Source organism: Poromitra crassiceps, assembly GCF_964638095.1.
Source record: "Poromitra crassiceps genome assembly, chromosome: 17".
In the NCBI taxonomy this organism is placed as follows: Eukaryota; Metazoa; Chordata; class Actinopteri; order Beryciformes; family Melamphaidae; genus Poromitra; species Poromitra crassiceps.
The window spans coordinates 3,374,679-3,390,682 of NC_139635.1; the positions used below are offsets into that span (position 1 = coordinate 3,374,679).

The window sequence follows — 16,004 nt, forward strand, 5'->3', positions numbered from 1 at the left end:
TGCTCTGGTTTCCTCCCACCATCAAAGACATGTATGTTAGGGTTAATACTCCTGTCAGTGCTCCTGACCAAGGCACTGGCAAAAGAACTGGAGTTGGTCCCTGGGCGCTGCACTGTGGCTGCCCACTGCTCCTAGTTCTAGGAAGGTTCCTAGTAGAGGATGGGTCAAATGCAGAGGATGAATTTCCCCATGGGGATAAATAAAGGATAACCAAAATGTTTATTTTTTTTAACGCTTTTGTTTAGAATGTGATTTAATAAAATTAAAAAATCCTTTAATATTGTGATTTTAATATTAATATTTAATTATTCTGGTTTGTCTGCTTTCCCGTGAATGTCTTTGTGAATCAGATGAGCGTTGCACAAATATTATATAATTATTATATTGATTCTTATTGTTCTTGCTGCCATCACCATGTGGTCGCTCAGTAATCACATTACTTCACAGTAATCACATTGCTTCACAAGCTCTTTCATCTTTCTATTCCAGGTTTCTTCCATCTATAGTCTGCTGCCAGCCCTGTGTGTGTGTGTGTGTGTGTGTGTGTGTGTGTGTGTGTGTGTGTGTGTGTGTGTGTGTGTGTGTGTGTGTGTGTGTGTGTGTGTGTGTGTGTGTGTGTGTGTGTGTGTGTGTGTGTGCCTCTGTGCGTGTGTGTGTGTGTGTCTCAATCTCTTTCCCACACTCCTCCCTCATTCACCCACCCCCCGCCACTATAAAACCTCATGGACTAGCCTGCCATGATGTCTCTCTCTCTCTCTCATTCCCTCCATCGCTCCTTCAGCATGGCACCGAAGAAAGTGGAACCGAAGAAGACGGAGGTTTGTTTGTTCATTCGTTTGTCCCATTGGCTATTGTATTGTAACATAGCTACTAGGGGTGTCACGATACACTCAGTTCACGATACGATACGTATCACGATACTGGGTTCACGATAACGATACGATACGATACGATTTTAACAATATTTTTTTAAACTTGAATAATGACAATATATGACTGGAAAAGTAGTATTTTATTTGAAATGCACAAATACAAAACATGCTGTTGTGGGAAATTGTTATTACAATAACAACTAGAAAAAACATGAGATTGGAGATAAGGCTTATCTTGAAATAGAATGAGTTACACCGTCACTTAGATTTACTTTGAACTAAAAGGTTTCTCAGCAGTATAAATTCTCATTATGCATCTTCAGTTTTTCTTCAAACTCAAACAACAAGACTTTTCTTAGTCTATTTTTTGTGCATCTTCTCATGTGTCTCTTCAGAGACTTGTTCAACTGAACTACTTTCCACACATTGAACTTCAACAAACAAAGACGTTTCTTTGTCTACTTTTGAAAAAAAAAAAAAATTTTTTTTTTTTTTTTTTTTTTTTTCACGATATGAGATTTCATCTCAACGATACATATCGTGACGTTTTACTATCGCGAAATTTCGTGGGACGATATATTGTGACACCCCTAATAGCTACTCTTCCTCTTGTATTGTAACAGTAGCTACTCTTCCTCTTGTATTGTAACAGTAGCTACTCTTCCTCTTGTATTGTAACAGTAGCTACTCTTCCTCTTCCACAGTAGTATTTTTAAGAATACTTCAATAACAGAAAATACATCAATGCACGTCCGCAACATTCACACTCACAATAAGACTCAATACATAACACAACTACTAAAGACACACAACAACAAACACCACCTCAATGTCCGTCTACAGTGTTTACTTTGAGGTGCTGTAGACTCTACACCAGTGTTTCTCAACTGGTGGGTCGGGACCCAAAAGTGGGTCGCGGGGCCGTTTTGAGTGGGTTGCGGATGTGTGCATGAGAAAAAACAAGTTCTTCTACTCATTGAGGACGCTGGTGACCGCGGCCAACATGACTGTCTTTCAGAGGCTGTAGCAGGCTCATTTGTAAAGCCAGAATGAAGATACTGGTACCATACGAAAAAATTAGAAGACCTAAGGCATCCATTGGTACCAACATGCCATGCTAGCATCCTGCAATGGGGGCTAAATGACGCTACAAAGTTCGGGTAAATTCTGAAAATTAGGTCACGACTTAATGACTAAGGAAAAATGTGGGCCGTGAAGAGTCTACACTATTCGTGTAGAGTCTACACTATTCCTTGTGTACACAAATACAATCTTAACTTTGTATTAAATGTTGTATTACTTTCTGAAATGGGAAAGAAAACCTTGGTAATGGGGGTTAATTAATTAACTCATTTCCCATCAGACTTTCAAAGGAAAAGTCGCCAGTCACCGCCACGGTTTCTGATCATTTTCACTAAAGGAAAGCTTTTACTATGTAATATGAAGGAACTGCAGCAGGAAATGGAGTTACATGTGGATAACTTTGATGCTTGAGCAGACGTTACTTGGTGCAGGAACAGGTGACTGTGGCGCAGAGTGGGGATGATAGAGGCACCATTCTCCATATTAGAAGTCAGTGTACCATCAAAATGGTTTAGAAGCTGTCATATTAAGGCACAAACATATTGGGGATTTAAGTGTGAAATTGGTGGAACTTGTAATGGCTATTTTGATGATTTATAGGTGAAGAAAGTGGAAGTTAAGAAGGAGGAGCCTCCCGTGGTCAAGCCAGCACCAGTCCCCGAGGCGGCCCCCCCGGAGCTGGACCTGAAGAGCGTGGTGCTGGACTTCACTGCAGACCAGGTGGAGGAGATGGGGACTTGGGCTTGTCCCACTTAAAGGAACACTCAGCTGATTTTCAACCAGTGATTTTGTGCATGAATGACATCACTGGCCCACACCTTAACTCAAATCAACTCTCAATAACTGTCAAACTAAATGAATTCCTGCAAAGCTATTTATAGTTTTCAGATATACTACTGATTTTGACACAAAGCTGGTTGAAAATCGGCGGAGTGTTCCTTTAAGTTGAACACACAGTGACTTGAGACTTGACTTGAGACTTGAGCAGAATCTGCTACACACGTCATCAACATCATCAGGGGGTATGACATCACTTGACGATTGTGCGGCATGACATGACATCATCACTGGTTATGACTCCATCCTTAATGTCGCTTAGTGTTTTCCAGTTGACCCTTGCCCGCTGAACTCGTCTCTGTCAGGGATTGGCTGTTTAGAGTGAAGCGCCTCTGCTCATACCAGGCCCTCATTTGAAAGGCCTCATGTCTGGGTTGACCATGACTGTTGAGCTGAACAAAGCAGATCTGCCCCCTCAGACAGGCAAGCGAGCTCCTTTGACCACAGGCAGATTAGAGCCATCAAACTTATTTGGCTCCTCTCCCACCCGTTCTACTCATTCAATGGAAAGGAATTGTTTCAAAATGTCCCCATTCTCTGGGATGGAGTTGTACAATCTCTACAACCTAGTTTCCCTGGGGTTGTAGATATTACTTGCAAAACCCCATTTAATGGATAGGATTCGTGGGTTGTACAGATTACTTGCAAAACCCAATTTAATGGATAGGATTCTCCATTGGCTCTTCTCTCGACCACCCTGCCCACCTCTGCAGGCATGGGGAGGGTCTGCTTGGACCCCTGTGTCGTTAGGTTTAGGCATGGAGGGTGGGAGAGGTTAGGGGTGGAAGAGGTTAGGTTTAGGCATGGGGGGTGGGAGAGGTTAGGTTTAGGCATGGGGGTGGGAGAGGTTAGGTTTAGGCATGGGGGGAGGGAGAGGTTAGGTTTAGGGTTAGGGTGGGAGAGGTTAGGTTTAGGCATGGGGGGTGGGAGAGGTTAGGTTTAGGCATGGGGGTGGGAGAGGTTAGGTTTAGGCATGGGGGGTGGGAGAGGTTAGGTTTAGGCATGGGGGTGGGAGAGGTTAGGTTTAGGGTTAGGGGTGGGAGAGCTTAGGTTTAGGCATGGGGGGGAAAGGTTAGGGTTAGGGGTGGGAGAGGTTAGGTTTAGGCATGGGGGGGAGAGGTTAGGTTTAGGCATGGGGGTGGGAGAGGTTAGGGGTGGGAGAGGTTAGGGTGGGAGAGGTTAGGGTTAGGGGGTGGGAGAGGTCCCGAGGGTCTCCGACCCTCCCTTCGGCCCGCAGACCCCCCGAAGCGACCCCAGGACCTTCACAGGGTCCTGGGGCCCACCCAGGCCTCAGAGACCCCAGGTTTATCCATTAAATGGGCTTTTTTCTGGTAAACTGTGCAAGCTGGACATTAAATGGGGTTTTGCAAGTAATCTCTACAACCCCAGAGAAACTGGGTTGTAGATATTGTACAACTCCACCCCAGAGAATGGGGACATTTTGAAGCAATTCCTTTCCATTGAATGAGGTGATTCGTGGCTGCCTGTCACCACTTTGCCAGTGGTGTTAAACTGAAGGCTCTCTTGGAAACTTCTCTGCTGGTCTTAATGGTGATATGGGAAACCTCCTCTGGACTCTTACACACTCCAATCACATCGATGCCATCATCGATGTGATCACTAATTGTTGGCCAGCTGTATAAGCGTGGCCTTAATGGTCTAGTACACCTTGCCTTGCTCCACTAAAGGGAAAAATGTCTCCACCTCCTTGTTGAAGGTGGTGATCCTGATCTCACTCATCCTCAATCTCAAAGGAGAAGAGCTTGCCCTCTCCTCTAGAGTTACTCCGAGTGTGGATGCTGCACTTGTTGGGGACTTGATCATCCACTTGCATTGGTAGGGTTTGAGGCTCGCGATAGGCACCATTCTTATTGGAAAAGTTTGAGAAGTGCCGGGTGCCATCATGGGGGTCTTCTTCACAAAACCTCTGCCAGGGCCACGGCCAAAAGAAGGCTCTGCTCTATAGAACTTGAGAGAAGAGGAAGATCAGAGGGGATAACAGGACCGAGGTGCTTGGAGCAGACTTCTGGGGAGACCACGGGCGCTATTGTCACAAAAGCGATAATTTAGCATGTGCGCTGGTTTTGCACTCGTTTAACCCTGCACGCAATGCAATTTGGGGCCGTGCACAAGCGCATGCCTGTTATAATTGTACTGGACATGCATGGGGTAGGTGTGCCACATGCCAAACCAGGCATTTCGGCGCAAAAATGCTAAGAGCATTGAAAAGCACCTCTTACGCGCTAAAATACCCCGCTGCGCTTGAGCGCACCATAATCTCCGTGCTGTGCAGCGCAGTGCAGAGTAATTCCTTGTGGTTATGTCATTACTCACGGACTTGCCACGCTAGGACATCAAATTCTGCTGCTAAAATTGGGTATTAGCAGATAATTCAGTGAGGCAATCAACTATAATTCACTGAGAAAAAAATGGTAAATGAATTGAGAAAATTGGTTGTACAATGGACATTAGCCTACTTGCAATAGGCTATTCATCTTCACCTATCCCATATCCCATCCACAGATGATCTGTTACAATTTTTAATTTCAACCTAAATAAATATACTGTATGACACATAGTTTATTGATGTGCCCACCTATTACAATGGGTATTTCTGTATGTTTTCAAATCTTTTCCTGTGCCAACAGGTTAAGACAGAGATCATTTCACCAACATTCAGTATTAAAAATGTAAAAAAGAAAAATAGACAAAAGAAATTATAGACCAGGTCAGGGTACTCAAGTAACCCATTTTCAATGGTTTTACATGGAAAAAACTAAATAGGGGGAAAAAGGTTTTTCAGTTTTTTAGTTTTTCCGTCTCAGTTTTTCCGTTTCAAACTTTAATGGAAAAACTAAAAAACTAAAAAAAGCTTCACCGGCAAAACAATATATATATATATATTATTATTATGTTTTTCTCTAAATTCATGGCGGGCCACATAAAAATGGGCAGCGGGCCGCAATTGGCCCGTGGGCCGTAGTTTGGCCATCCCTGGTTATCAATCATTACAAAAAGCTCCCGTGAGGTGGGGATGCAAAACTTGACATAACACCCGGACATTTGCGCGTGGCGGAGTGCTATCGTTAAGGCACGCAAACGGGTGCGCAAGCGCAACAAGGGGATAGCGCCCCAAGATAGGGCCCCACGTCTTATCACCTGCATTGTATGGGGTTGGAGTTTCAATCTTCCGATGCTGATTTTTCTGGTTTGAGCCAATTTCTTGCGCTTGGCTTCAGCATTATCTCTGACTTCATAATGTCAACAGTGACATCATCTTTGACATCATAATGTCAACAGTGACATCATCCGTGACATCATAATGTCAACAGTGACATCATCAGTGATGTAAATTATGTCAACAGTGTCATCAGTGGGAAACAGGGAGGAATTTATGTATCATAATGTATCACTGATGATGTCATAGGATTGTGGATGTTGATTATGATCACTGATTACGTCACAATGTCTATGACATCACTGATGATGTGCACCAGATTCATTCGAGACCCCTGAAAAATGATCGGGGGAGCAAAGGTGCACTTTTCAACTCAGAAAAAAAAAAAAAACAGCTCTCCAATTATAGTACCGTAGTTAGATTTATTATTATTATTAATTTTCTTGGTGCATTAATGTTAAGGAAATAATGTAAATTAATCAATGCTGATACTGTATGCTAATACAGGAGTGATGATAATACAGTATGCTTTGAAGCAGATGATGGAATGACCAAAGACTTGAGACTTGACTTGGACTCTAGCTCAAAGACTTGACTTGGACTCTAGCTCAAAGACTTGAGACTTGACTTGGACCCAGGCGCGGACTGCATAATCGGGCACGTCGGGCCGATGCCCGGTGGCCTGGCCTGCAAAAAAAAAAAAAAACGCAGTCAGGCCACTTACTGAACAGCAGGCCAGGCAATATATATATATATATATATATATATATATATATATATATATATATATATATACATATACCGGTATATCCTTTCCAAAAAAAACGTGGACTTCAGCGGATTGTCAAGCAAAGACGATTCAAAGATTTGGCAGAGATTCAGAGGGAGTGGACTGAGGCTGGAGTCAGTCCTAACTGAGAAGTAACTGCTGATTTTCTTCACACTATAATAATTTCTTGAAATACTGTATTGGGGGTTTTCTGGAGCTGTAGGCCAGAATTATGAAAAATGAAACAAATAAAGGCTAGAAACGCAGTCAGGCCACTCACTGAACAGCAGGCCAGGCAGGCCACTGAGGCCAGTAGTGTTCCTATTTGCACGGATAGCAGCCAGCAGACAGACAGACAGGCAGGCAGGCAGGCAGGCAGGCAGGCAGGCAGGCAGGCAGGCAGGCAGGCAGGCAGGCAGGAATGAGTTAACTTGTCAGTCAGACTCGTCCCAACCCAGGCCACTCGAAGTGAGGCTGTGCAGGGCTGTGGGCGCACGGAGTCACACAGACAGACTCAGAAGCTCGGAACCATAGACGTTATGAAAATATGGACAGAGCCACCGTGATGTCACTCATTCATTTCTGGACTCTTGTGTTTGAGCCTTGAGTTTTGCATTGCTCAACACTTGGCTATAGGCTATAGAGACTAAAACCATTGTTGGCCTAATTTTTCAGAAACAAAGGTTAGGGCTTGCGCAGAACACACTACCATGTCTTTAATGTTAGGGGCTTGCTTAAATAGGAAGATGTTTAATGAAACTGAGAATATGTCAATGTTTATTATTATTGTTATTATTACGTGTAGTTCTTAAGCCTGTGGAGAATAACGCAGTATGCACGATCTGATCACTCTTCCTTAAATAAAGTTTGCTGTGAAGCGTTTGTACAGAGGCATGTTTTTGGTTTTACTTCTTCATATTATACTTGGTTATCTAGGCAATGTTGATCTTTCTATTAGTGAACAAATAGGTAACATGTATCATCGCGTTAACATTATATTCACTAAATCTTGCTTCAAACGGCCCAAATTGGGCTTCAAATGGCCTGTATTGGCCTGGCCTGCTTGGTATCTAATGCCCGGCCTGAATTATGGTCCCAGTCCGCCCCTGCTTGGACCCTAGCTCAAAGACTTGAGACTTGACTTGGACTTGCAAAAAATGACTTGTAAGCATCTCTGCCAGGTGGAGGAGTTCCGCGACGCCTTCACACTGTTTGATGAGACACCAGCAGGCGACATGAAGATCAGGTACGCGCAGTGCGGAGACGTGATGCGAGCGCTCGGACACAATCCCACCAACGGAGAAGTCCTTAAGCTGCTGGGGAAGCCCAAGGTCAGGGTCTACCACTTCCCTAACCCTAACACACACACAACACCCAGAATCCTTCCTCCAGTGACTATACACATGTATATTTTCTGTATACACCATACTGTTTATACTATATTTATATACTGTTTATACATTTATTTCTCACTTCACATACTAGAAATGTGCAGGCTCCGCGCGGCTCATTGCTATGCTGGAGACTGGAGACAATGCACCATAGGCACCCTTTTTTTTGGGTGTGACCAAACTCATGCAGAAATTTGACAGTGCACTTTCTGGGGTCCCCGCCAAGTTTGAAGTTGGACGAATGATTCTTGAGATAAACCATTTTTTGTGTTGCCAGTAGGTGATGCTATGATGATGCGCATGTCCAAAATTCCGCACCGCACTCCGTCGAGTTCTCGGCAGCACATTCCCCAAGTTTGAAGTCGATCGGATGAACGACTTCAAAAAACGCTTTCTGTGTTGTCAGTAGGTGGTGCTACAGTATGACTATGTCCATGTCTGAAATTCGCCACTGCGGTCCATCGGGTTACAAATTTAGACCCAACAAATGAAACAATTCTCACATGCACCGGCAATTTTACTGCAGGTCATGTGGCAATTGAAACAATTTCCTAACAAGAGCATGCACTTGGCGTCATCACTGATGATGTCATAGACGATTATGTCACTGATGATGTCATAGACGATGATGTCACAATGTCTACGACATCATCAGTGACATCACTATTGCTCGAGTGCCGCGCAGCAGCCGAGCTGCATAATGCGAGCTGCAGGGCAGGTGAGGCCGCGCAGTGGGCGAGCCTAGCAATCGAGCACGCGTAGCACGTGGAATGCCTAGTGATAATAAAGTTGAGTGTAATCTATCTACTGTAATGTAAGGCGGAGGAGATGAACACCAAGCTGCTGGACTTCGACACCTTCTTGCCCATGCTGCAGCACATCGCACGCTCCCGGGAGCAGGGGACCTTCGAGGACTTTGTGGAGGGGCTGCGCGTCTTTGACAAGGAGGGCAACGGCACGGTGATGGGGGCGGAGCTCCGCCACGTGCTGGCCACGCTGGGGGAGAAGATGACGGAGGACGAGGTGGACCGGCTGATGGTGGGACAGGAGGACGCCAACGGACTCATCAACTACACTGAGTTCGTCAAACACATCCTAGCCGGGTAGTAGGGGTGGGCGATCAAATACAGTAATATCACCATATTTCATGGTATTTCTGCGATAACGATATTCTTGACAATAAATTATGACAATCCATCATCCATCCATCCATCTTCAACCACTTATCCGGGATGGGGTCACAGAGGTAGCAGTTCCAGTTCGGTCCCCCTGGACCTTCCTCAAGTAAACACTTGACGAAGGTCCAGGGGGACCAAAACGTTGTGTGATGATGCTGAGCAAGAGCAGTTCCTTCTTCAAGACTCAAATGATTAATTTCAAGCACATACTATTACAATTGCAACAAAATAAGTTTCTGCACAGAAAATGCATCACTCTTCTGCTTCTTCTTCTAACTCTGATGGGCTGTGACTCACAAAGATGACTTAACATCACCAGTCTTTCCTGCTGTTCATATTCCAACTAGACTGGCCCTGATATCAGATAGTAATATTGATATTATATTTACCGGTGCTGGTTGTACTGGTCAGAGTGAACTTTGTGTCGGCTGTCTTCTTTACTTTAAGACTTACTTTAAGACATTCTCTGTTCATTAAAGTTCCAAATGATGCCCTGTCTTCTGTTTCAAGGGTGGGGGGAGGGGTGGGGGTGGGGGTCAGTCCACAGAATAGCAGAGATGGGGACTCGAGTTTACAACTTTGACTCGAGTCGCACTTAAGTTGCACACAGTGACTTGAGACTTACTTGACTCAGACTCAAGATTTGGGACTCCTGAAAAATCTATGACTGTAAGCTGCCTGCAGAGACTACATACACCATGACGAACATAGCTGCTGTAAGCTGCCTGCAGAGACTACATACACCATGACGAGCACACCTAGCTGCTGTAAGCTGCCTGCAGACACCATGATGAGCACACCTAGCTGCTGTAAGCTGCCTGCAGACACCATGATGAGCACACGTAGCTGCTGTAAGCTGCCTGCAGACACCATGATGAGCACACCTAGCTGCTGTAAGCTGCCTGCAGACACCATGATGAGCACACCTAGCTGCTGTAAGCTGCCTGCAGACACCATGATGAGCACACCTAGCTGCTGTAAGCTGCCTGCAGACACCATGACGAGCACACCTAGCTGCTGTAAGCTGCCTGCAGACCAGGGGCGGTTTTAGCATCAGAGCTTTGGGTGGGCTCAGCCCACCCAAAGATCATGGACCACTGAACCCCTAGGGGGGTCCGAGGGCATGCCCCCCCCGTAAGAAAATTTTGTACAGTTTCAAGTAAAAATGGATCAAACTGGCACACTTTGAGATCAAAATGAAGAGACTAGATCTATGAAGAACTACACACATCAATATCTTCTTTACCGTTCTGTGGTTTTACAGCGATGAAAAAATAATTGTTTCCCTACTATATATATTCTGCATACAGGTTACTATATGGTAGAATTATGCTTGCATAAATAATACCAAAATTACTTCAGGGGAGTTTCAAGTAAAGTAACATTTTTGCTTTGTAGGCAAAACAAAAGTAAAATTAAATCAAAAGGGAACTTCCTAACTTATTGGCTGGAATAATATTCCGACAAGATAATAATATAGGCTACTGTAACCACTAAAGCAGGAGTTTGCAGTCAACTAGTTGAAATTAATATGAGGCAGTATTTGTGGGGGTCAAAATCTATGTAGGGTGTACCACCACAAATAGATCAGTGTATGGGAAACACTGATGACTAGAAAGACACCAATAAATCTGAGAAAATGTACTTTAATTTTGAACAACAGCACTACAACGGTGGCATTACAAATGGTATTATGAAATTATTGTGGGGAAAAAACAAGAATGACACTTTTTTTCATGAACTTTAAGCAGAAAATTAAAAAATAGTTTTAAAGCAAAAATAAATAATAAATAAAGATCATTTTAACATTGGCTCAACCAGCCCATCTTACTTGACCACCAGGGGTACTGGTCCTTAATCCCTTTTTATTACTACCATGCCACTGGTACTGTACACAAACAAGGCTGTTTAAATATCTGCCTTGCACTCCCTTAGAGGGAAATAACAAGCCTGTAAGAACTTTTATTGAGATACTGAACTAACATCACAGCAAGACATAAGTGATACCTTGAGACCTTGACCTTTAAGATCATTCTTTCTACTGTGGTGGTATTGTCAATAACAAAACATGACTGATCGACATCTAATCATAATCAATAACACATAATGTAACCATCAAACATTAGTTCTCATATTGTGTAGACAGATTTCCTCCAACAGAGTGACTGACCTGTATGACCCTTTGGAGTGGACACTGCATGTGTCTATAAATAGCACAGCCCCTCTGACTGTGCTCACAGCAAGAGGCAATACTTGGTTGGGGCAAAAGGGGAGCTAAGTCAGCAATCACATGATCAAGACAGATCTATCTATCTTTGAATATTATCCATCTAAGGACTGGTCAAGTGAAATGGTTACTGGAGATGGTAATGATGTTCTGACCCATGGAGGTCTAAAGGGATTGGCTGATATGGTAACATCAGTGGATTTGAAAGAGTATAAAGGAGCTGAGTACCAGGGTTGATTCTTAACGTCTTAGGCACGTGTCGTAAGAACTTTCCTACTTACTAAATTATCAACTCTATTTGCTTAAAAGAATCCATGATTTATTACTGAAACATGCGCATGGCAGTATCCTTCTACATCTCATATCTCGTAGCTGTAATACTCCCGGTTCTCAGGTTGCACACTCTATTTAATCCCCAAGAGGGAGGAGGAGGTGGAGACTATTAACATACAAGGGAGGAGTGTACTAAACCACTCCTTCTATCTTAATTTTGGATTATCTTACGACAATTCCTCCCTCTTGTTCATCAGAACATTATTTTCAAAATTACATTACACAGTTAATAACACAATTAATACATTGGAAACTTATTATACACAGTGATATATACAAAGAATGGAAGATACTGTAGCTAACCCTCCTCCTGCTACCTAGAACAAAAAGTGTATTTGTACCTGTTGAATCCTATAGCTAACAGTTGTGTATTGGATGAAATCCTCTACATCTAATTTATTGATCAGAGGTGGGACTACATCATAATATATGGTAGATCAAATTTAGTCCAGTTGCACCTTAAAGTGTCACTAATTCCTATTCTAAGCTTAAGTCATTCTCCAATGGTTACTGTACAGTCTCAGTCTCAGGTCTACTTCCTGTCAAATCCTTTGGTTACCTGAACATTATTTTTGACTGACACAACGATGCACTTCTCAATGAAATATGGTATTACAAAGGTCTCTATGCAACCCTCCAGGTTCATAGCTATTATAGTAATGTATTTCATAAGTGAGAAGTGCTTGGCTGTCCCAAAGCTTCCTAATAATTTTATATTAACCTATGTAAAATACAAATCTCAGTTTCTGCACATCTTACCAGTAAGTTAATTTAGGTCACAAGTCACAAGTCTCATCAGTTGAAAGTCCACTTGCTTTAGTCCGTCAAGATCCCACTTCTGATCATTCCTTTCTATGAAAATCAATCACCACATTGTAGTTACATTTTTCTGCATAATGTAACATTTAATCTAATATGAAGCCTAGCTATTCTTCCAGCTTAATTCATGAGGCCTGATGCCCAAGCTCCAAGTAGTTTGGAAAGACTCTGTTATAAATACCAAGATTTATAACCTCTACCCTCACGCCCTATTGTCCCACATCAGACGTCACAAATCAAGGTGCCATATTCGGCCAAATACCCTCCCCTCTTTCTTACTAGGGTGAGGTAAAAAGACGCAAATATGTATTTTAACTAATCTAATCATGCACTTGTAGCGAAAACCCTCTTGGGACAAAACTTGACGAGACTACAAGCCATGAGTTTTTCCTAGATGTACCTAGGTGTTGCAACTCTAAACTCTCTAAAGGTGATTGATTTTCCAACATATCAACTAATTTACAATCATAGTAGGTGATATGATAGAAATGAAACATAAAATAAAATAAAATAAAATAAAATAAAATAAAATAAAATAGAATAGAAAATCATGAAAATAATCAAAATAATCATGCAGAAATATTTCCCAAGGCTATTCATCTATAACCAGCTAGTTACTGTCACGTATAATTACTTTCATCTGTTGTAAATATACCAAAGACATGAAATGACTAAATAAAAGTAGGCTACAATCTAATGTAACCAATAACAATTACTAAACATTAGTATGCCAAATGCACACCAATTTATCGCCAGTCTAAAACAAACAAAAGTAACCTGATGACATCCACCTTCTTGATTTCCCCCAAATTCCATATTTATCATTTACTGTTGTCTAGGCCACAATATTTAATTCCCCACCAAACACATATTCTAGTTACTAACTCAATAGTTGTGACAAAAAGATGAACTATGGATGAGGTGGCCATACCTTCCCAGGGTGACAAATGTTTCCCTTCCAATAGTAATTAACATTACAACCACAACAAAGACAATGAACTCGTTTAAAGCAGTATTTCCCTCTTACTGGAGTTATTTGAATCCCACTGTAATGCTATCAAAAGGAATGTGTAATAATAATATAAATGTCTACTTTCTTACCTATAGTCTTGCATTAATCATATACGGTATAAGGGATGTCATTAGGTTCCTCTAGCTTTACAGATGTTTTTAGTTCAGACAACTTGCAAATTCGATGTAACAACATTGTACATACTGGGAACACTTCTCAATAATCACACTATAATTCTGCAATATTTATATGAAATATGTCTTTTCTTCTGGCGTCCACATGTTTTTCCTGGGGAACTCTTCTTCTTCTCCTATATACAATTCCGATTCATTCACAGATAGCACCCAGAAAACAATGTGATTTTCATGTCTATCACAACCGATCTGCATCTGACCTACATATTGCAGATACTGGAATTTTATCTTTCATCCATGTCAAGCTCTCCATGTAGTAGTCTGTGAAGTCTCGACCATCCAAGTTCAGACGCATAATGACACGGAGAAGCGTGCAGCTCTTATTGAAGGAGTACGTGGGTCTCACCATTACTAGAGTACACAGGACACTCCTGCAATTCAGCCAGGCGCACACAAGGACAGCAGAGCCCTGATGTGACATTTATGACACAGTTGGAAGTCTCGAACATGAGCGCTGGTTCATCATTTCTCTGTTTGCTCTTTGGAGTGAAAAGTGAGAGCCAGTATGATGTGACCTCGTTAGGGTCAGGATGATGACAACGGTGGTCACATGATTCTTCAGCTCAAGTGACACTGCTCCTCTCTTTCGTCGCCGTCATGTTGGCCTCGAACCTCGAACCGGTTGCGTGTAGTTGATGTTCCCTCATGGCCCCTCCCTGGACGATCCCTCAACAGGCACACGATGATGACGATCCGATGACTTTCTGGCCGCAGATTACTCGCCATGGCCTCTGTCTGTGTCACCTGTAATGAAAGTATATATCTTAGTGCAGTATTCCTGTTTAGCTTCAATAGATCACATTGGTATTTCACTTAAAGTCCGTTCTCCTTCGTAAAAGAGATAAGAACTCAATTTTCCTCCTACTCCATAATGCACGCATTAATTTCTAATATATGTACAATAAGAACGCTACACCTGTTTGTGTCTCAGCACTCCAATGTGTGATCCTGTGTTCTTTCCTCCCGTCGCGTGTAGCCGAACGGAGCAAGACGATCCCCATCAGTCCTCCGTCTGGTTAGCAAGTCTGCAATGCAAACAAACCTAATATCAACTTTCAATTATAATCTGATTGCCTGTAAATAATATTGAGTTTGCACAGGGCTAAAATGGTGTTTGCACTCTACAGATATAACCAATTCAAGATAATACTTTTTAAAGATCAGTTTAATACGACTTTAGGTACTCTTGAACCGCTCCAACTAACCTAAGGCAGGCACAGGAAATCCTGACGCTTTTCCATATCACACAGTAAGGTCCCATATCATTCAAAACATGTGATTTAATTTAAAATTTAAGGATGTTTAGCACCTCTAACAGAACCCTGTATAACTCATTTCAGATTAGTCATATATGAAATTATTAATTTGATATTAGAATACATCACTTGCCTGTTCATGTAGTGACTCCAGCAATCAACACTGGACAATTTCTCTCATTATGCCGCCTTCTTTACACTTTAAATTTGTACTGCATGCATTTTCCATACTCACCAAATTACGTTCCTATATTTTCATATGATTAATTGCTATACTTAATTGTCGCTTTATTATCAAATCTTAATTGTCCAGGTTCCAGCAATGAGTCAATCCTATCTGTTCATTTGACATTTCCTCCTAAATGCCCCAATGCTCCTCTCAGTCTCCATTTTCTCTCCTGTAATGACACAAATATAACTCTGAGCATCTCATCTGCTCACAATGCACACTACATTGAAATGATCACTTAAATTGCTATTCTAACAACTTATTTACATGGCAACACACAAACACAGGTTCAATTGTCATTAACAGCATAATTTGTATTAAGAATGATTCATCTCACCTCTTAAATTGATTCCTCTTCAATATTACCTGACATGGATTCGGTCCCCTCCACAGCTGTTTGTCCAATAACTTTGGTTATAACAATCAACTTTTCATAGTTAGTTTTGAATTAGTTAGTTTGGTTAGTGTATTAATTCATGCAGTATTTCAGCTGTTCCCATAAGTCCACATGTCATACTTACCTTACTTTCTGATCCTGTAAACAATTAATCAATTAACCATATTCACAATTTACACACACAAAGTTTATACATTGGACTTCTGGTACCTGTTGAAACATGAAACAT

The 16,004-nt window shown here is 42.1% G+C and overlaps 1 protein-coding gene across 1 annotated transcript; it reads left to right on the top strand.

Moving 5' to 3' along the window:
* Positions 1–782: 782 nt before the first annotated feature.
* LOC310791808 (myosin light polypeptide 6-like) lies at positions 783–9,237 on the top strand (the record flags this gene model as incomplete). The annotated part of the gene is made up of 4 exons (XM_083653482.1): positions 783–818; positions 2,556–2,675; positions 7,921–8,070; positions 8,950–9,237. 4 exons carry the CDS (start codon positions 783–785, stop codon positions 9,235–9,237), a joined length of 594 nt encoding a protein of 197 aa, XP_083509608.1.
* Positions 9,238–16,004: the final 6,767 nt, after the last annotated feature.